The sequence below is a fragment of the Hypanus sabinus genome, chromosome 3, assembly GCF_030144855.1.
Source record: "Hypanus sabinus isolate sHypSab1 chromosome 3, sHypSab1.hap1, whole genome shotgun sequence".
NCBI classification, from domain to species: Eukaryota; Metazoa; Chordata; class Chondrichthyes; order Myliobatiformes; family Dasyatidae; genus Hypanus; species Hypanus sabinus.
This window is the reverse complement of record NC_082708.1, coordinates 134,825,853-134,847,983: the sequence shown is the minus strand read 5'-3', so window position 1 is coordinate 134,847,983 and position 22,131 is coordinate 134,825,853. Positions and strand designations below refer to the sequence as shown.

Here is a 22,131-nt window from a genome sequence, read left to right as displayed (position 1 = left end):
CATGTCCTCTAAACCAGGCAGAATCCTGGTAAACCTCTTCTGCAGCCTCTTCAAAGCCTCAACATACTTCCTATAGTGGGGCAACCAGAACTGTATGCAATACTCCAGATGCAGCCTAACACGAGTATTATAAAGCTGCAACATAACTTCCTGACTTTTGAACTCAATGCCTTGACCAATAGATGTAAGCATGCCATACAGTATGCCTTCTTAACCTCCATATCAACCTGTGTAGCCACTTTCAGGGAGATATGACCTTGGAACACAAGATCCCTCTGTTCATCAACACAGTTAAGGGTCTTGCCCTCAATAGTGTATTGTCTCTTTACATTTGACCTACCAAGGTGCAACACTTCACACTTGGCCATGTTAAACTCCATATTCCATTTCTTTGCCCAAACATATAAGCAACTGATCTATATTTCACTGTATTCTTTGCCAGTCATCTAAAATATTGTCAACACCACCAATCTTTGTATCAATTGCAGACTTACTAACCAACCCATTGATATTTTCATCCAGGTCATTTATATATATCACAGCAGCAGATGTCCCAGTACAGATCTCTGTGGAACACCACCAATTACAGGCTACAGCTATAATTAGTCCCTTTGACCAATAGCCTCTGTCTCCTATTGGTGAGCCAGGTTTGAAACCAAATAGCCAATTCACAATTGATCACATGCATCTTATTCTTATAGATGAGGCTCCCTGAGGGACTTTGTCAAACATCTTACTAAAATTTATGTAGACAATATCCACAGCTCTACCTTCATCAAACACATTTTTCACCTTACCAAAGAGCTCAATCAAGTCTGCAACACATGACCTACATTGCACAAAGCTATGCTGGCTCTCCTTAATTAAGCCATGGTTTTCCAAATGCATATCAACTCTATCTCTCCAGTAACTTCCCTACCTTTGACATGAGGCTCACTGGTTTCCAGGCTTATCCCTAGTTCTCCTTAAACCTTCCTCCTTTACTTCAGAATGTCCAAGTACATTCATACCCTTAGTACTGATCTCCCTATCATCCACATCAATAAGGACTCATCCACATCCTTTTTTATTCAAGCAAATTTTCCCTCCTTTATCATTGAGTGGTCCCGCTCTCCCTGGTTATCCTTTTGCTCCTGATGTCTGTATAGATTACCTTGGGATTCTCTTTGCCAAGGACTTTTCATGGCCCTTCTGGTCTTTCCAAATTGCCTTCTTGAGTTCTTTTCTGGCTTCTTTATAATCTTTTAGAGCTCTGTTTGATTCTAGCTTCCTAAACTTTACATACTTTTCCTTTTTCTTCTTGATTAAATTCTCAACATCCAAGGTTCCCATCCTTGTCCTTCTTGACAAGAACAAACCTGTCTTATACTCTGTGCAGTTGGTCTTTAAACACCCTCCACATATCAGATGTAGACTTACCCAAAAGCAGCTGTTCCCAAATAACTTTCCCTAATGGTCTTGTAATTTACCCTGCTCCATTTTAATACCCTCCCTCAAATTTAAGATACAGTTATCTTAAAACTTAAGGAATTGTGGTCAAAGTTCCCTAGTTACTGACCTACTGAAAGGTCAGTCACCTGGCCAGGTTCATTACCCAACACCAGACCCAGTACAGTTGGTCCTCTTGATGGACTATCTATATACCCACCTGGATACACCAAACACATTTTGCCCAATCATATCCATTTGCACTAAATAGGTCCCAGTTTATATTAGGTGTTACTTTTATACCTTTTGTTAATCCGCCTGCATGTCTGTTCCTAAATGTATCAGTGGCTATTATGGGGGGTCTGTCGTACAATCCCTTCAGAGTGATTACACTCTTCCTATTTTTGAGTTCTACCCAAAAACAGATTAAGGGAGGGGTGTTGGATTGATTGGAATATGGGGAGAATAAAATGAGATGGCAGTAAATAAGAGATTGATGGTCAGCACAGAATCAATGGGCTGAATGGCTTGTTTCCATACAGTGTGACCCTAAGACGCTAATTCTAAACATCATGAGGTAAATGTTCTGTAGATCATACAGAATTCTTATAGCCAAGGAATGGGAGTGAGGATAAGCTCCCACTACCTACTAAATGCTCCGATGGCATCCATCTCAAATCACCTCTGACAACCACGTCCAGCTCCTGGCCTTCACATGTGGCTTAGGTACTAAACCTGGTGGAACTGTTTCTACTGACAGAAGAAGGAGCAAAGGCAGGGTACTGGTTCCTTAAAACCAGTCACTTTGGGCAGATGGGAATCATCACCCATGGTTGGAGAGGGAAAACTTTGATGATAAATTTCCGATGCCTTGGGACTATACCCACTCATTGGGATGGCTTCAGGAGTAATCCCGAGGAAAAATCTGGAACTGGAGTCCCGGAGGTAGCCCTAGGTTGAGTTCAACACTGACTGCCAATTCCTGTGACACCACTGCGGCCAAACTGTATCGGTCTGTACCGTTCCTTTGGATTCATCAACCGTGTAGAGAGGGGAAGCCTATTACATTGGCAACAGCGTGCTCTCCATATCATACTACTCTGATGTGCATATTGTGTAGACAGCTGGCATCCAACATCCACGGTCAATCCCGATCAATGGAGAGCCTCAGCCAAATATAGAATTTGCTGCACTTATGAAGAATTTTGGAATAATCACTTGGAAGTTCACCCCACAATGTAAATAGCTTTATGGTTCATTCAAGAAGTGGCAGAGCAGAGGGGAAGAAATTTATTCCTATTTTTCTTGTTTTTACTTTCAGAAATGGTGGTTATTGAAATACTCATTGCCTGCATATACATTGGCTTAACTGAAATCCACACCCCACTAAAGATCAGGTGAACAAAGAAAGCACCTACCCCCCCCCCCCCCCCCCACACACACTCAGCCTTTCCCACCCTCCAATACTGTGAAAGAAGCCACACAGATTGAAGGAATTCACAGAAGACTGATGACAAAAGCATAATTAATTAATCTTTATGGGAGGAAGGGTATTTGCTAAGATGTTACACTTGTGTCCTGCCAGAGGCTGGGGGCTTCTGTAAAGAACTTTAAGACCACTATATTTTTTGTACTTACATTTACATTTTCATATACCACATTATATGAGAACAAAATATTCAATTGCCACTGTAATTGTTAATATAGCTAGCTAAACAACTAACTACAAAATTGATTTTAACTGCACTCTGATTGATTAGACCTTTGCAGAACGACTGATGGGCAAATTCTCCATAGCAGTGCCAGTTTTTGTAGCTCTTTCCTGCTTTGGGTCTATGAATGGAGGTATCTTTGCAGTTTCCAGGTAAGAATTCAGTCATTTTTATTTTGTTTGATGGGGCCAATGAATCCAGATGATATGGGAATGAGGAGTTCACAAAATATTGTATCATGAATCCTTTAAAATAATGGGGATCAACACATGCTCTATGGTGCCATGGCTGAAAACCAACGGGTTAGAACTAGCTTATGGGGATTGTCATTCCTAGAATCACTGCAGATGGTGAAATCTATCTCTCTCCACCCTACTCATTCTCAGCTGGTTCACATTAAGGTGGCCATCTTGCTAGCCACAAGCATACGGAGCTCCAGCACGGTGGCATTGTCGGCAGCAAGCCCTTTACTGGCATTATAAAGAAACTCAGTGTTGAAAGGGAATTGTGAAATCATGCAGTGATACAGCATGGAAACAGGCCTTTCTTCACAACTCATCTATGCTGACAAAGCTGCCCATTTTTCCATGCTTGGCCCATAACCCTCTTAACCCTTTCCTAGCCTTGTACCTGTCCAAGTGCCTTTTAAATGCTGTTATTGTTCATGCATCAACCGCTTCTTCTGGTAACTCCATATATGCACCATCCTTTACATGAAGGAGTTGCCTCTCAGATTCAGGTTCAGAGTCACTTATTTATCATGTGCACATCAAAACATACAGTGAAATGCACCTTTTATGTTAACAATCAACACAACTGAAGAGGACGTGCTGGAAGCAGCCTGCTAATGTTCCACACATTCTGGAGCGAATGGAGTATGCAAACCATCTTCAGCAGAACAACAGCACGCGCACACACTCACACACACACACACACACACACACACACACACACACACACACACACACACACACACACACACACACACACACACACACACACACGCCCCCCCAGGACAGGCCACCTCCGTACCTCCATCCTCCAGTGCACTCACCTTAACGCTTTTCCTCTTACCTTAAACCTCTTGCCTTTAGCGGCCTTCTGCTGAAAAAAAAAGATGGTGTGCCTTTACTCTATCTGTGCCCTCCATGATGATACACCTCTGTAATGTTGTCCTGCCACCTCCTGTTCTCCAAGGAGTAAAGTCCTAGCTTGCCCATCCTTTCCCTATAATGCAAGCCTTAGATTATGGCAACACTCCTAATGACATCATTCCTGTAATAGGGTAACCAAAACTAAACATAATTCTCCATATGCAGTCTTACCAAATCTTGAAAACCTGCAAACAGTTTTGTTGGCTGTAATTTTTTAAAGATTTTATATCACATCTGATATAATAAATAATCAAAAACATAAAAGTCTTTTTAAACAAATACTCGACTAAAACAAACACAAACATGTAAAAATAAGCAAACCTTCACAATAGTTTTTTAATTGACAGAATTACAAAACTCATTGAAATCAGTAGGGTTTTCAATCCTTTTGCTGTTTTTACCCAGAAGAGATTTTCCACATTAATGGGAGAGGCTATCATGCCAGGCAAAGATTCAACAAAAAAATTATTATTAAATTGAGTGGCATGCTGGTATAAGCTAAATGATTCACAATCTATGTTTAAATGGTGATATTCAACCTATAATGTCCAAGTTCTGGTCTACTTCTTCTTAAATCAGTGTTTCATTGAACATAAACATTTGAAGCAAATGTTAGACTTGATGTTCTTGCCAAAAAATTGACAGTTCTGCTCCAAAACACAGGAGCTCAGCAATTTTAACATCAGCAAGTCCAGGATCCATATAACTGCAAAGCCAAATTTGTCATAAACGGAATATTTTTGGGCATGCTGTTTTGGCACTGAAAGAATGGCGATATTTGCAGGCTACCCTGCACAATATTTGCTGATTTGATATGAAGTAACCAACATATTTCACTTAATATTTCAATGTACCCGTGACAACTAAAAAGTTAATCTTAAAATCTTAATCTTAAAATTTTAGAGATTCTGCAGATGCTGGAAATATTGACCAGCACACACAGAATCCTGGAGGAACTCAGCAGGTTCAGCAATATCTACAGAGAAGAATAAACAGTCAATATTTCAAACCAAGACTTTTCATTAGAGCTAAAAATTGATAAGCTATAAATCCTTGGAAATCCTGGAAAGTTGAGGAGTATGAGTCAAATAAAGAGGGTTAGCTTGGATTTACAGCTATAGTGACAGACAGATCAGTGCTGCTTGATCACCCTGGCACTGAAAATGTAGACAGAGTGCACCAGGACCTCCACACATGTGCTGTACATGGAAGCCTTGGTCTTACTGACAGGTTCTGAAACCAAACTGACAGATTTGGATTTCCAGTGAAGTCGAAGTCTATATTTTTGACAGTACTTATGTGGATCTCCTGGACTTTCTGATGTTTAAGTAATTAATTTCCAGCAATTTTGAACACAACCTTTCCCCTGCGGATTCCCTCACTATTGATTGAAATTTGCTCTCTAATGTACCAGCGGCCCCAGGTTAAGAATGCTCATTTTATGAACATCCTGACATACAAATATTATCAAATTCAAATGTCTAATAAACATACATACTTCTGACATGGTGGTATTCACTGAGCTTGGCAATTAGCTTGCAGAGGTTTCGCCACCAGTCGAGGTGGTGTCCTCAGTGCACTGTTAGTGGTGTTTCTCAACAACTGCGCACTCAGGATGTCACCTCAACCGGTGATGAAACGTCTGCAAGCTAATTGCCAAGCTCAGCGGACACCGCAACGTCAAGCACCTCAACCCAAGCTATGCATATTCACCACCACCCTATACATACTGCTGTTATCCAGGGACAACCTGTAGCTAACCCAATGTGAGTCATTTTCCATTTATACATGTGAAATTATCTGACAAGCTGGGCATGACTTACAGGTCCAGGAAGTGCAAGCAGAAGGAAACAATTAACAGGGACCCATGCTTTATTACCCCATGGCCTTGCATATGCTTCCAGTAAGCACAGGCTTGAACTTTGAAAAAAAAACAATTTGGTAATGTAGTGATGCATTAACATAATTGACCTCTCTTGAAAGCAGCGTTCTGAAGTACTGAATAAAACTTTATATTCAAGATCTGGGAACCATGATTCCAAGGAACCAAAGCTTGCTTGCCCTTAGCACACTGAGCTCAGAAGACAGGGATGTAGGGAACTTGGTAGCCTCTCTTAAAAGTAGATATGAAGATACTGCACAGCCTATTTTTCTTATTGTAACATAATGTAGACTGAACAGGTAAAATATTTTGGGAGGTTAAACTCAAATTAAATCTTACATTGTATATTTTATCATTCCATTTAACATTGATAGCTGATGATATACCTGGTGGTTTATAGTCACATTGCCAACTTAGAAACACCTTGGCAAATTTTATACTTGTAAATTTATTATTGTTGCTGTGTTCCATAGATTGCTTGCTGTTTTGATACAAAGTATAATTTTTGAACAATAATGAAAAGCCTAACCAATACCCCCGATTACATGGCTAAAGGTTTCCAACATGTTTAATCTTTCAATGATTATGAGCTTTACCTGAACTGGGATATTATGCAAAGTTATGCAAATGTGTTTCCATAATAGTGCAATCTAGATTCTAAGTGAGTACTCATTCAAGCAATTTTACAACACAATTTTTTTGCTAGCTCCAAGATGATCTAATGCATATTAGACAGTAAAGCATGCAGATTAGTTAAGTATACAGACATTGAAAGAATGATATGCTGATATAGCCATCATTTTCCTGAGACAGAAATTGAAATTTCGATGACAAACCCATGTCATTCCATTGTCAGTGGCTTAGCAAAAATTCATTTTCTTCAATATAAATCATTTCATGTATGGAGGAGGTTCTGTACTTGAAAGCCTTAGAAACCTTTGTCTCTCAAGCCAAACTGCCATCTTGAGCTTTCCAGTAAAATGCAGGAGCCATACTTGACAGTAGATATGTGGAGGTTCTAAATCGGATGTTAAAGTAGCAAAAATGGATTAACATTTTAAAGATACTTGACTTATCAGTTACTTTATCTTTGAACTAAAATTTAAAATCCGTAACATACACTATCTTATTGCTCACATATTAAGAATTAAATTATTCACAAGTACACATACACAGTAGTTTACATTAAATAACATTAACCGCAGCTACATTTCTGTGAAAAGTGTAGCTGCAACTTCGCAAGTATTCAAATATGATTTTAATAATAGAATGAACAGCTTACAAGTAAAATGCAGAATTTGTTAAACAAGGAACTATTGCTTACCAAGAAAAAGTAATTAAAACCAAGGAATCAGTTTTTGTATATCAATGCATGTGAATTATCTATGTATCAATTACTTCACCCAGCTAACAAACTACACTCAGCGGCCACTTTCCTAGGTACAGGAGTAGAATCCAGTGTGGTCTTCTGCTGCTGCAGCTCATCCACTTCAAGGTTTGATGTGCTATGCATTCAGAAATGCTTTTTCTCTGCACATTGTTGTAATGCGTGGTTATTTCATTCATTGTCGCTTACCTCTCAGATTAAACCAGTCTAGTCATTCTCTTCTGATCTCCCTCATTATTAATAAGGCATTTTTGCCCACAGAACTGCTGCTCACTGAATGTTTTATTGTTTTTGTACCGTTCTCTGTAAACTCTAAAGAGGGTTGTCCGTGAAAATCCCAGAGCAGCAGTTTCTTAGATACTCAAATCACCCTGTGCGGCACCAAAAATCATTCCATAGTCAAAGTCAGTTAGATCACATTTCTTCCCTATTCTGATGTTTGGTCTGAACAGCAACTGAACTTCTTGACCATGTCTGCATGTTTTTGTGCATTGAATTGATGCAACATGATTGGCTGATGTTTTCATTAATGACCAGGTGTACAGGTGTGCCTAAGAAAGTGGGCACAGAGCATATTTATCATTGGCATCTTTCCAGTTGAGATCGGATGCCTTGTTGCCTCCTTACTTTAGGATCTCACCCAAGAAGGAGATTTATTTTCTGGACTGTTCTGAACTGGCAAACTTCAGCCAAGAGTGTATTTATATTCAACGATTTCTTTATGGGATATGAACATTATGACCATCCTGTTCTGACTAAGTAGTTTGCTAGACTACTTTAGAAAGCAGTTAAGAGTCAGCCACATTGCTGGCTCTAGAATCACATAGAAGCTTAGCACTTAAGGATGGAACATCTCTGTCTCTGACGGACAAAATACAAATCAAGTAGTTTTACCATTTTGTATCTTTAATTTCAAGTTTAGTTAGTTGAATAAATTTAAATTCTGGACTACCAAATTGGAATGCAAACTTAAGGTACCAATCAATAATCAATAACTCCTTATCCTAGTCCAGGAACTTAATCTCCTGTAGGAATACAACTGGCCTCCTATCTAATTTAAAAATCAGTCTTAAAAATGTAACTGGGTAGTTTAAATATCCTTCTGAAGTAAAACTTGAAAAGTTTCACTGTTATGCTTCTGAATTCCTTTTCCTCCTGAGATTCAGGTTGGTTTCTCATCCATATTAATCTGATGGAATAAAGGTTGCTATTTAATCCATTGCTCTTTGAACATCTGCTATTTTTATGCTCATACAGATATGTGAGAAAATCTCTTCTTTTAATAACATCTGATAATGTTATAGAACCAGCAGCAGAACCAAAGTGAAATCAATTGTTCTGAGTGGAGGCAGCCAAATTGCATTAGATTTTTTTCCTGATGTACCGAATAAAATTTTTCATTTGAGCAGGTGAAAAAATATAATCAAATATGATTTTATTGCAGCCTGAGTCATTTGTTGTACTTTATCCAGGCAGCTAAGATGAAAAAGATTGCAAGTGACTTATTTGATATATAAAATCTGAGGTGAAATGGTTGTTTTAAAAAAAGATCATTGAATTTCAACAAACTGCATGAACTCATGGATATTACATTGCATTTGCTGTTTATTGGCAAGCCTGCCAGAAACCTGTTTCATAATCTGTTGTATCTTTTCTACCAAATAGATTGTTTTTTGTTGCTTCACGAGAAGGTCACCTTCCCGAAATTCTGTCTATGATCCATGTTCGTAGACACACACCTATTCCTGCTACTATTGTGTTGGTAAGAAAAGATCTACACATTTAGCTGCACATTCAGTACCTAATATTTATTTATAAATTTATTTTCCTGTCTGAGGACTAACTTTCTCTGTGGAACACTGCATTACCTTTTTCACTGAATTGTTGCATATCTTGTCATTTGATCAGGCAAAGTTCAGAGAGAGAGAGAGAGAGAGAGAGAATAAAAAAGAATGGAAATCTAACCTAACAAAATCTATTCATGGTGGGGAAAATTACATATTCAGTGACAATGTCATTGGCTTTCATAACTTTTTTAATGCTCAGAGGGAGTTATGAGTCTAAAAGGAAATGGAAATGTCTGTTGTTGTCTGGCTCAAAATAGCTGATCTCTTGGTGAGTATCACCAAGAGTGACTTTGCCTAGCTGTGATAATGTTTCCTGTTAGAGAAACCCAATGAACCCTCTTCTCCAGGAAGATTTCACTGTCTTAGATAGCACCAGGAACCTTAGAAAGAATATTAAGCTATATTGTGTAAATGAATGAGATTGTGGGAAAGTATTTTTTTTAATTATCTGTATTTACAGGTATTATTGATTGGTGTAAAGTGCAATTTAAATTTCATGAACATATTTTGCTGTTTTCACAATGCTTTGTTTCATTTCTGTACGCAGAATTAAAATTAAGCAGGATGTGGAAACTTAGTCAGCAGTCAGTATGTATGAAGAGAGGAATAGTTAATATTTCATCAAACTATGTGCAATTTAAAATTAAAAATTCCCATTTAAGAACAAATTTAGATTTGAGAACAATTCAAAGCAACAACCCAGTAACAATAATATCAATCTATTCTAAAATCCCTTCTGCAACAATTGATACCCTCCTCCTACACATTTGAATTTCAGGGAAACACTGTCATAGTGTTGAAATACTCCCAACTATGGGATGCTAATTCAAAAATAATCTATTCAAGTTTTGAAACCCATGAAATTCCATTAAGCTAGCATTGTGTTATGTGTTAAAATTTGTTGATTCAGGTAAAATTTAGTGATCAATCATGACAATACTGATCATTACATAATGTTTTGGTATATAAACATGAGATTCTAACACATTCATTTTTATTAAATGAAGCACTAGTATATTAATCACACTAGCATACAAGTTGTAGCCTCCCACAAACATTTTTAGACAAAAGTTCTTAGGAATTCATATAGCAGGTTTTACAATTATTTATATCAAAAAATATGAAAACAAATATATTGTGATGGATCAGTTGATTATCGGTCACCTGTACACTTAATTTGAACAAAATTTAGATTGACTTGCTAGGGTTTCTCTCAGCTGGATCACATTTCAGTGATATTTCTACTTTTTTCATTTCTAAATTTGTAGAAAATTGTTGTATCAAGAGCAATTATGAGGAATCACTTTTTCACACACATACTAGATATAGGAACCTGATCTTCCAAAAGTCTGCAGATAATTAACATTTTAAAGATTTTGATTAAATTTTGTTAAGTGGAAGTTGTGTATATTAGCATTCAATTGTGTTGCAGAGCAAACTCAAAAGGCTGAATATGCCTGAGGCTCCAAGGTTCCTGAATATCGCAGAACGTTATGCTAAAGGATTGAAAATATGATGCACAAGACAATGGTGCACAAAAGGAGTTCAGATTTCTGATGTGTGGTTGGGAAACATAGAACACTATAGCATAAGAACAGACCCTTTAGTCTACAATGTCTGTGCAACCATGATACCAACCTTACCCATATGGACCTGCACATGGTCCATATCCTTTCAGTTCCTGTCTACTCATCTGCTTATCTAAATGCCTTGTACATATGTCTTCGTATCTACCTTTCCTTGGCTGCATGTTCCAGACACCTATTCCTCTCCCTTGAACAATTCCCTTAAACTCTTCCCCTTTCATCTTAAAATTATGCCATCAATTATTTGATGTTTTCACACTGGAAAAAAAATCACTTCACCTATCTGTCTAATCTCAGCTTCAAATGGACCAGAGAAAAAAAAAATCCGAACTTTTCAAAACTTTCCTTATAACTCACACTCTCTGGTGAACATCCTGCAGTAAGCACATCTGCACATGATATTCGAAACGTGGTGTAAGCAAAATTCTGTACAGCAACATGATTTCTCAACTTTTATGTTCAAAACCCTGATGCAAGTATACCATATCGGAGCAGGCTCAAAAGACTAAATGGCCTAATTCAGCTTCTGTGTCTTATACACCATCTTTACCACCTTATCTACCTGTGTTGCCTCTTTCAAGGAGCTTTACTCTTCTAATATCCATCTATAACCATGCAGAAAAATTGAGGAAACTACTCAGGAAGGAGCAATACGAGACCCCCTCTTAAGGAATAGATGGGCTAAGTAAATGAAGTGGCAATTGCAGAGCACTTTGGCTCCAATTACCACAATTCTTTTTGTTTTTAAATTGTCATGGAAATAAATAGAACAGGTCCACAGATTAAAGTGCAAAACCTGAGCAGGGCCAACTTTGAGAGCATAAGGCAGGATCTTGCTGGGGTAGACTGGGCAACTCTTTTTGAAGGCAACAGAACAGTTGGCAGGTGGTTGGCCTTTAAAAAGGTCATATCAAAGGTCCAGGAGCAACACATTCCTGTTGGGGTGAAGGGTAGACATACCAACTTCAGGGAACCTTGGCTGATGACAGATATCAAGGCTCTGGTAAGATAAAAAAGGAAGCATACATCACTTTTAAGCGGCTGGGTACAAATATAAAAAAGTTTAAGAGCAGGCTTAAAAGTGAAATTAGGACTAAAAAAGGGTATGAAATGGATTTGGTTGGCAGAGTTAAAAAAAAATTCCAAGAGGATCTTCAGTAAAAACAAAACCAGTAAAAGCATGACTAGGGAGAGATATTAAGTCCTTTTAAGGACCCACAGGGCTGTCAGTGAGCCTGATTCAGTTGTGGGAAGTTACTGGAACGAATTCTAAGGGAAAAGATGAAACCATCACTTGGATAGTCAAGATCAGGAATCATCAGCACAGTTTTGTTTGGGAGGTCATGTCTAGTGAAACTCTTGGAGTTCTTTGAAGAGGTATCAAGTGGCTGGATGAAATCAGGGCAGTGGATGTTGTCTATATATATGTCAGTAAGCCTTTGATAGGACTCCAGGTGACAGGCTAATCTGAAGGATTGGGTCACCTGGGATTCAGGGGAGCTACTAAAGTATATTGAGAATTCTGATAGGAACCAGGGAGTGATGATTGAAGTTCGATTCTCTGACTGGAAGCTTATGACTATGGGATGCCCCAGGGGTCAGAGTGGGAACCTCTATTATTTATTATTTATGTAAATGATTTAGATGTGAATGTTCATGCACTATTAGCAACTGTGCTGATGATACTAAATGAGAGGTCTTGTTGATAATGAAGAAGGTTACAATGAATTACAAAAAATCTTGATCAGTAGGGGAGATAGGGTGAAGAATAGCAAATGAATTTCATCTTAGGTAAGTATGCACTGATGCTTTTGGACATTGAAATCAGGGTAGAAATTAAACGGAATGGTAGCGCACTGACGTGTGTTGAGCAATAAAGGGGTCTGGGTACAAGTGTACAGTTCGCTGAAGGTGGCAATGCAAATAGACGGAACTAAGAAAGACATTTAACATGTTGGCCTTGATTAGTCAGTGCATTGTGTTTAAGAGTAGAGATATTACGTTGCCATTATAGAAATTGTTGGTGAGACTGCACTTGAAGAATTGTGCATCATCTTTGGTTATCATGTTATAGAAGCTAGAGAGGGTACAGAAGAGACTTATAAAGAAGTTGCTTGGAATAGAAGACCTGAATTGTAAGGAATAGTGACATCACAGAAGTTAATAAAAATGATGAGGGTATTTACTGGTATTCTTAGTGCACGTGAAGTTATGCTGACAAAGTAAGGGAAACTCCAAACTATACAAGGGAACCATATTTCTCTTTTCTCTCTCTCTCTCTCTCTCTCTCAACTTACACTGACGTCGCTATGTTTATTCTCTTTATTTTGTTGTGTAGATTATGTATAATTTATGTTAATATAAGTTTATGTTAACATTATTTTTTATATATATGCTATTTACTAACAGTTGGATGTCGTCTGTAAAAGCACAGGGCTCATGATTTAATGAAGAGACGTGGAAAGTTAAAAATATGTGATACAACCAGTAATTTACTCAATTCTTAGAACTTTTGGTGTGCACTGCTGAACAAATCTAGACTTTTACAAACTGAGTATACAATTCAGGCATATGTTTTATACTGTGACCCCTCCATTGGTTGGGATCAACCAGATGTTGCGTCATAGCTGTCAACGTGATATGCGAACCAGTTCGCAAATCAGGGCTATGTGATATGGAAATCAAGCTGTTGCCCATGTAGCAGGCTTCCCCTTTCCATGGAGCTGATGAATCCAAAGGAATAGTAGAGACTGATACAGTATGGCACAAATGGTGTTGCAGGAGTTGCCAGTCAGTATTGAACTCAAAGTAGGACTGTCTTACGGACTCCGGCTCTGGACTTTTCCTCGGAGTTTACTCCCAATGCCTCCCCATGAATGGATATAGATGCAAGGCAGCAGAGGCTTGAGATCTGAGTTTTCCTTCTCCTAGATGAGCGGCCAACCGTAGATGATGGGCCCAAAGTGATTGGTTTTAAGGCACCAATAAGCCAGCTTTACCCCTTCGCCTGTCAGTAGAAATGGTTCCACCACACTTAGTAGCTAAGCCACACACAAGGGCCAGGAGCTGAACTGGGTTGTCAGAGGTTATTTGAGATGCATGCCATTGGGAGCATATAATGTATGAGCTTATCTCCACTATCACCCCATGGCAATAACAACCTTAAGAAACCATGTTTTATATTGGATATATTTTTTGTTAATCAGAAGTTTAACATGGAAACGTATTAGGACCAGAATAACATCAATATGTATCTTATTTCACCTTAAGTCCCACTTAATCTATTCAAATAATTAATTTTTTGTAACTTCCATCTCTTACAGTATCCGACAACTGTCTTCATGTTGTTTGTAGGTGATATCTACAGCTTACTAAACTTTATGAGCTTTGTCCGATGGCTGTTCATTGGGCTGGCAGTAGCTGGTCTGATTTATATGCGGCATACGCGTCCTGATATGCCACGCCCATTTAAGGTAATGTTTACCATACAGAATTACTGTAGACTGGCACTTGCCTGCAGTAATTAAATGCTGAATATTGACATGCCTTCTACCAACTTTCATATTTAAAACATGAATGTATATCACTGCATAGTATTCCTGTTTAGTTCCTTGAAAATTTCAAAGACTGTGCAGTATTTTTTGACATACTTGTTTGAAGATCCTACCATTTGCAAAGAAAATACACAAGATAACATTTTATAGCCCACTTCTACATATTTTCATTGTTTTTATTTTCCCTCAGTTCTCCACCCATTCCTGCTTTGCCTTTGCTCTTGTATAGGTTGTCCTCAAGATGGAATATTTAATTGGCTCCTACCACTTTCTATGACCTTATTTAATTAGTCATGCACATGGATGAGTGCTTGAATGTTGAATAGTTGGTGATAAAACCGATGAAATCCATATAAGTCTTAACGGATGCTCACAAATACCAGTAGAAGTCATTGGCTTGTAATGATGACATGGTTCATCTTGTGTTTCTCTATTCTCAAAGTACTTTGAGCACCATTTTACTGCCTTCTCAGCTGATGTCACTTTACTCAGCCTTCTACATTTTCTGGCAAAAGTAAACAAAACAGTTTACAAATGTAGTTATAGCACCAAGACATGTTTTTAATAGTAGCACAGAAATTCCTGTCATACCAGGCCAAGCTGTTTTGTAAGATTTTTTTAACTTATGCAATCTGTTCCCACTGCAGAATCTAATATCACAAAATTAAATTATTCAAGTCAGAGGCAGAATATTGTAATATTACACTGTCTTAAGAATAGGAACAAAATAAAACACTTTGATAGCTATTATTGTTATCCTCTCCTTCATCATTCTTCTCCGTTCCTTTATTAAAGTGAATAAATTTCAACCAAATCTAATCTTATTTTTATTTAGCTCCTTTCTAATAGGTAATGAAATAATTTACACATTTGTATGAATACACATTTTGTTGTAAATTTTATATTACAAATCAGAAGCAGGTGTATTAAGACAAGTTAATCAGTGCCAGGATTGTTAAAAGGCTCAGTAGAAGAAAAAGACTAACTTGTATCTTTCTGAAGGAAATTGAAGAAGCATTTTGGGGAACATTGTTTGCAGGGTGAAGGAGAAATAGCAATGGGACGGACAAGTTTGATCTTCAACGAGCCAACACAAATTTGAATGTGTGAAATGTCTTCTACTATTTTGTTAAATTTAAGAAGGTGACAGCAGTATATTTTAATTATAACATACTGAAATGGCTTAGAATAAGATACTCATATCACTATTTCACAGCAACCTCACAACAGTAGGGACAGAACAACACATACACAAAATGCTGGAGGAACTCAGCAGGTCAGGCAGCATCCATGGAAATGAATAACCAGTCGATGTTTTGGGCTGAAAACATTCTTCAGGGCTGGAAAGAAGTGGGGAAGATACCAGAATGAAAAGGTCGAGGAAGAGAAGGAGGATTAGATAGAGCCAGGTGGGAAGAAGGAATCTGCAAGAGAGGAGAGTAGACCATGGGAGAAAGGGAAGAAGGAGGGACACCAGAGGGAGGTTTTAGGCAGGTGAGGAGAAGAGGTAAGAGGCCAGATTGGAGAATAGAAGAAGAGGGAAGGGGATGGGGAAACAAGAGACAGATTCTTATCAACCAACTTTGTAATACTTAGAGCAACAACATCAAATATTATGTTACATAAGTATTTGTTATTATTAATCTATGTTAAACACAAATTAATGTGTTGCTCACAGTCCAATTAATTATACAGATCGCGTTTCCTGCCAGAATTTTATCGCACTGAGATGTTTCAGGAGGAAGTCTGTTGATAGAATGCAATTCCTTCAATTAAATAATTTTTATTATATTTTTTGAATGGAAAGAAAACTTTTCTACCTATAATATGAATTGCCTATTCCAGTTGATATGTTTTTGTACCTAGGTGAGGTAATGTAGGTTTTGTGGTAAATGCCAGAGGATTCATGGAGAAAAACTACATTTGGAACAAATTTATGAAAACACAAGAGTGCTGCTGGTGGTTGACCTGATGACCATGAACCATGGCGCGCTCATTTCTTCCAGAGATCAAAGAACAACTCAGGAAAACTATTATTGGGTTATTCCAATGAACAAAAGCAGCATTCATCCTGAGCCACATGCTTTTCACATACTTAAGATTGGCAGAATTCCAAGAAAAGCATTCTTTTCCCAATTGATCTCATGAAATAACATAGGACCAATTTGTCTAATTACAGTTAGTCTATATATTTTTTTTATTCCGATGTCACTCATTTTCAATGTTTTATGTCTGAGCTTCACCCTATGCTTGTGAACACAGCTGAAACGTAACAAAAGCTCCCCTTGCATTCCACTGAAACTTTCAACATCTGAGGTCATTTACTAGTGTTATCTTAGACTGTTTATAAATCTGGAATATTAGGTACCTAGGAATAAATTACAAGGAAGGAAGATGTCAAGCAGTTCTGATGACATCATCTACCTTGAATGCAAAATTTAGGAGGTTTAATATTCTTGTACGAACAACAAAATGTTATTAGTTAATCTCATTTGGTTATTCTTTACTGACTGCATGTTGTACTTCCCTTGTGCTCCTAACACCGAAAGGATACTACAATAATGTGCACAACATCATGGTGGTTACCTTCAGGTCCCACATTATCTTCTTGCTATACGTTTAATTGTGTTGAAAATTATTTGGAAAAAATAGTTTATCAAGAACTACAAGTTTAAAACCACAAATACTGAAATAGATAATGTTTGTTTTGGATCAGCTGGAATTCAGGATGGAACTCAGATACATCAATACTGCCTCTTTTCAGTTCCATTACAGCCTATAGTCTATAGCTCAAGACTTTTCAACTCATGGGTGGCAATATAAATGAACTGGCATTCTGAAACTACGTACACATTGGAACAATTTAAATAAATACCACACACAACAAAATAGAAGACATTAGTTAATTAATTTACCATTTTCCCCATAGAACATTTTGCTTGCTAAAATGACAGGCAAAAGGCTACCCTCTACAGAAGTTCATGTAATTTGATAGAGTGATGTGGGAAACGAACTGCTCTAAGCACTTAAATTATACAGACTCCATGATTCCCAGCAGTGTCAGGAGCATTAGTGGGAGGGAAGAAGATCATATTCCCATGGATCAGTGCTCCCTCCCAAGAAAATTCTGAGTCCTTCAGCCTTACTTACATATATTTCTGCCTCTTCTTTTTCCATGTACTAAATTACCATGTCCAATCTCATTCACATTCTGTATGTCTCACTTCCCATCTTCTAACTCAGGAGCACAAACTCATCCATTTGTGCCAACTCTCTGGTTTAGTTGTGTTAACAGTGGAGCCTAATTTTGGATGTACTGCCTCATTGTCTTTTAAATGCATGAGTCAAAAGAGGATTTTATAATTTTTGAGATTCATGCTCAATTCCCCATTCTCACTTAATCCAAGCTACATTTTGATTTTTTGAGGTTGCAAAAGAAAAGGTAATGGTTTAAATCTTCTGTACATCAATTACATTGAAGTACTAGCTTTAAAATTCAGAATTAGAAATTGAGAGGCTGACTTGCTATTGTGCAAAATCAAAATCTGTTTTACACTTTCTGACCACATGCTTTCTTTCTTTGCCTCGCTCGCTGTGTACAGCTTTTACTTCTGTTTTGTTGTCTCGTAGTGTTAAAAGTTAAAGCTACGGATGCAGAACTGCATGTAAGTACTAAGTAAAGAACGGTTGTGATCTTACACTGTGATCATTTCCTTTGGACCTTTCCCTCATTCTGCCCTTCACTCTACATTATGGTGTGTTTTTGTTATTCCATTCACTTTTATGTCACATACACTCTTTGATTATCTATATGTGCCTTCCTCTTCTATTTACTTAACTTCTCCTCTTTTCACTCATTACCTCTTGGATTTTACACAGCTCAGACTTGAATGAGAAACCAATCTGGAAGTGTGTCATCCTAACCACAATGCATAAATAGAATTATACAAAGTTAAACATAAAATCGAAGGCATCTCAGGTCACAAAATCCTCATATTTGACCCAAGTAATCAAAATTCCAAGCTAAATATTTTTTTTTTAAATGATAGGCTCAGTACCATAACAATGATGAATCAAGTTGGTATAAGGAAATATGTCATTTTCTCTGTTGTAATATTTTTAATAGTGTAAACAAGCTGACTGTCAATTGGAGCTAATGTATGTTAAGTTACCATTTAAGATAGATGGCTGAATTAAAGAAGATGTTATTTTACAAATGCTCTCCTTAGTATCTGGCTAGATAAAAGGCCAGTATTCACTTTCAGTGCCTGAGCTCTAAAAAGAGTTCTGTTACCAAAATTTCTTTCAATAATTTCTCTTTGCTGTTGCAGGTGCCTCTGTTCATTCCTGCTTTCTTTGCCTTAACTTGTCTCTTCATTGTTGCACTGTCACTGTACTCTGACCCCATCAATACTGGTATTGGATTTGCCATCACTCTTACTGGTATCCCTGCCTACTATCTGTTTGTGGTGTGGGACAACAAGCCAAAATGGTTCAGACGATTGATGGGTAAGTGAAGTATTTATCTCATTACTTCAATATTTGTTATTATTTTATTTTCATCCAGTTCCTTCTTTCACATAAGCAATGTCACTATAGAATAACAACAATAATTTTCTTGTAGATGATGAATCTAGGTAATAGTGCTATCATGTTTGCTGTTGTGTGCTGGGGCAGCAGGCTGAGGGTAGCAGACACCAACAGAATCAACAAACTCATTCGTAAGGCCAGTGATGTTGTTGGGCTGGAACCGCACTCACTGACGGTGGTGTCTGAAAAGAGGATGCTGTCCAAGTTGCATGTACAATGTCTCCCAGCCACTCCATAATGTACTGGTTAGGCACAGGAGTACATTCAGCCAGAGACACAGTCCACAGAGATGTAACACTGAGCGACATAGGAAGTCATTCTTGCCTGTGGCCATCAAACTTTACAACTCCTCCCTCAGAGTATCAGACACCCTGAGCCAATAGGCTGGTCCTGGACTTATTTCCACTTGGCATGATTAACTTATTATTATTTCATTATTTATGGTTTTATATTGCTATATTTCTACACTATTCTTGGTTGGTGCAGCTGTAACAAAACCCAATTTCCCTCAGGATCAATAAAGTATGTCTGTCTGTCTGTCTGTAGTGTGAGAGAGTAAATCAATGATGCCTTTCTTCATGGTTGTGGCAGTGAGTTGCCACATATTTCACTGACTCTCCTTGAAGGCCACTGTCATGCTTGAAAATCAAGTACCCGCACCTACCCAGGTTAATGTGCATACTTCAGAATTCATAATATGCTGCAACCCCCGCTGAAATTCTCCAGTGTTTTCAGATTTTCTTCAGAATCGATCCTTGTTGTAAACTGCTAACTATAGTTTTCGAGTTTCATCTATAACTGAACAGGTGTGGATGGTAAAGGGTTGTTTTCTGTTAAGTTACTACCGAGAAAGACACAGGTGATACCCAGTCTTGTGTCATGATAGAAACAGCACATTCTGAAAGTCACAGATTAAAAAAAAATGGAAATGATAGTCATTCACCAACTTTCATAAAGGCAGTTTAATATGTCAGGTGAGGGTGGTCACCAGAACTAGTTAATCATGTCTTTTTCTTTCAGATATTGACCTGTGCACTCTCAGTTATTAAGTATTTCTGTTCCCTGACACAATGATCGATAATTCATAAGTATTAAACAAAAAGCAATTTTCACATTTGTGGAACATTGAGCTGCCACTGCCACCTACTTGATATGAGCAGCTCACTCAGGCAAAAACATTAAATCAACCTAAATCAAAAGTATTTAATTGATAAAAAAAATTGGTGGAGTTGTGCATTTAACACAAAACTTGGAGTTGTAGATAGTGAAGAAAGTTCCCAAAGGATATTGATCAGTTGTAAATATGGGTGTAAATAATGTAAATAATCAGTTGTAAATAATGTAGGGGGATAGTATACAATAAATCGTAAGACCGTGAGGAACATTGAACTACAGATGGATCTTGGGGTCCATTTGCATACCTCCCTAAACTGGCAACACAAGCAGATGTAGTGGTAAAGAAGATATAGAGCACACTTGCTTTCATCAGTCAGGGCAATGAATACAATAGTCAGCGAGGTATGTTGCTGCTGTATAAAACTTCGCACTTAGTTAGGCCATATTTGGAGCATGGCGTGTAATTGTGGTTGCTTCATTACAGTAAGGCTTAGAGATGCTGCAGAAGTGGTTCACTGAATTGTTGCCGAAAATTGACTGATAACTCATTAGAGTAGATTAGATTCAACTTAATTGTCATTGTGCCTAGTACAAATACAAAGCCAGTGAAATGCAATTAACATCTAACCAGAAGTGCGAAAGAATAGTGTTATTTACAAAATAACTGTGAATAAAAAGTAAGTACTATAGCATACACATATAAGAGTACTGAGACAGTACAATATGGGTGCAATACTGCTTAGTGCTGTGATGTGAGGTTCAGCAGGGTCACACCTCAGGGAAGAAACTCTTCCCGTGCCTGCTGGTGCGGGAGTGGAGGCTCCTGAAGCGTCTACCGAATGGGAGGAGAGTAAAAGTCCATGGTTAGGGTGAGATGCATCCTTGATAATGCTTTTCACCCCACCCAGGCAGTGTTTATGGTAGATGTACTTAATGGTGGGCAATTGGGTGCCGATAATCCACTGGGCAGTTTTCACCACCCGCTGGAGTGTTTTGCAGTCCAATGTGGGACAATTGCCATACCACACTGAGATGCAGTTGGTGAGTCTGCTCTCAGTGGTACAGCAGTAACAGTCCGTCAGTATCCTGGGACAGAGGTGAGCTTTCTTGATGCACCGCAGGAAATAAAGGCACTGTTATGCCTTTTTGATCAGGATGGAGGGGTTCAGGGACCAGGTGAGATCATCGGAAATATGGACACCAAGGAATTTGAAGCTTGATACACACTCCACTACGGCTCCATTGATGTAGATGAGGACATGAGTGTGGCTCCTAGCATGCCTGAAGTCTACAATGATCTCCTTGGTCTTCTGGGTGTTAAGGGCCGGGTTGTTGTAGGCACACCACGTGGCCAGGTGCTGGACCTCGTCCCTGTAGGCCATCTCGTCATCCCCTCTGATCAGACCAACCATCGTGATGTCGTCTCTGAACTTGATTATGGAGTTAGAACTAATAAAAGTCAGCCGATAATGAAATTTATTCAGATAAACAGTGACTGCTATAATGAAATCTAAATTGTTTTATTTTAGAATTTAAGTGATTATCACAAGCATTAAGAACACTTTTAAATATCGTTCCTGTGAGTAACTGAAAGTTCCAAAGTATTAAATACACAAACATAAGGCTATCGTAATTTGTCTGTTACCTAGCGTGTGCTCAATATCTTTCAAAAACTTTGAAATGATCTAGTACAATGACCTTATGAAACGGAAGTGATTTTTGCCACTTTATCAGCTAACCTATTTTTTTAGCTTACACAATTTCCACAAAATGAATCAGTACTCTTTAGAAGGCTCTTGTCTTGACACATTCTGCAAAATAGCCTTTCTTCAAATAATTTGGAAAACCAATCAGCAACATTCAGAAAAATTAATA

The 22,131-nt window shown here is 38.0% G+C and overlaps 1 protein-coding gene across 1 annotated transcript in view; it reads left to right on the top strand.

The window, feature by feature from the left end:
* Nucleotides 1-22,131, top strand: part of slc7a11 (solute carrier family 7 member 11) — a 158,725-nt gene that overhangs the window by 127,995 nt on the left and 8,599 nt on the right. The window contains exons 8-11 of the mRNA XM_059963389.1: nucleotides 3,189-3,292; nucleotides 9,229-9,325; nucleotides 14,320-14,469; nucleotides 18,882-19,059. Coding sequence (XP_059819372.1) covers nucleotides 3,189-3,292; nucleotides 9,229-9,325; nucleotides 14,320-14,469; nucleotides 18,882-19,059 — 529 coding nt within the window. The remainder of the gene's footprint in view (nucleotides 1-3,188; nucleotides 3,293-9,228; nucleotides 9,326-14,319; nucleotides 14,470-18,881; nucleotides 19,060-22,131) is intronic.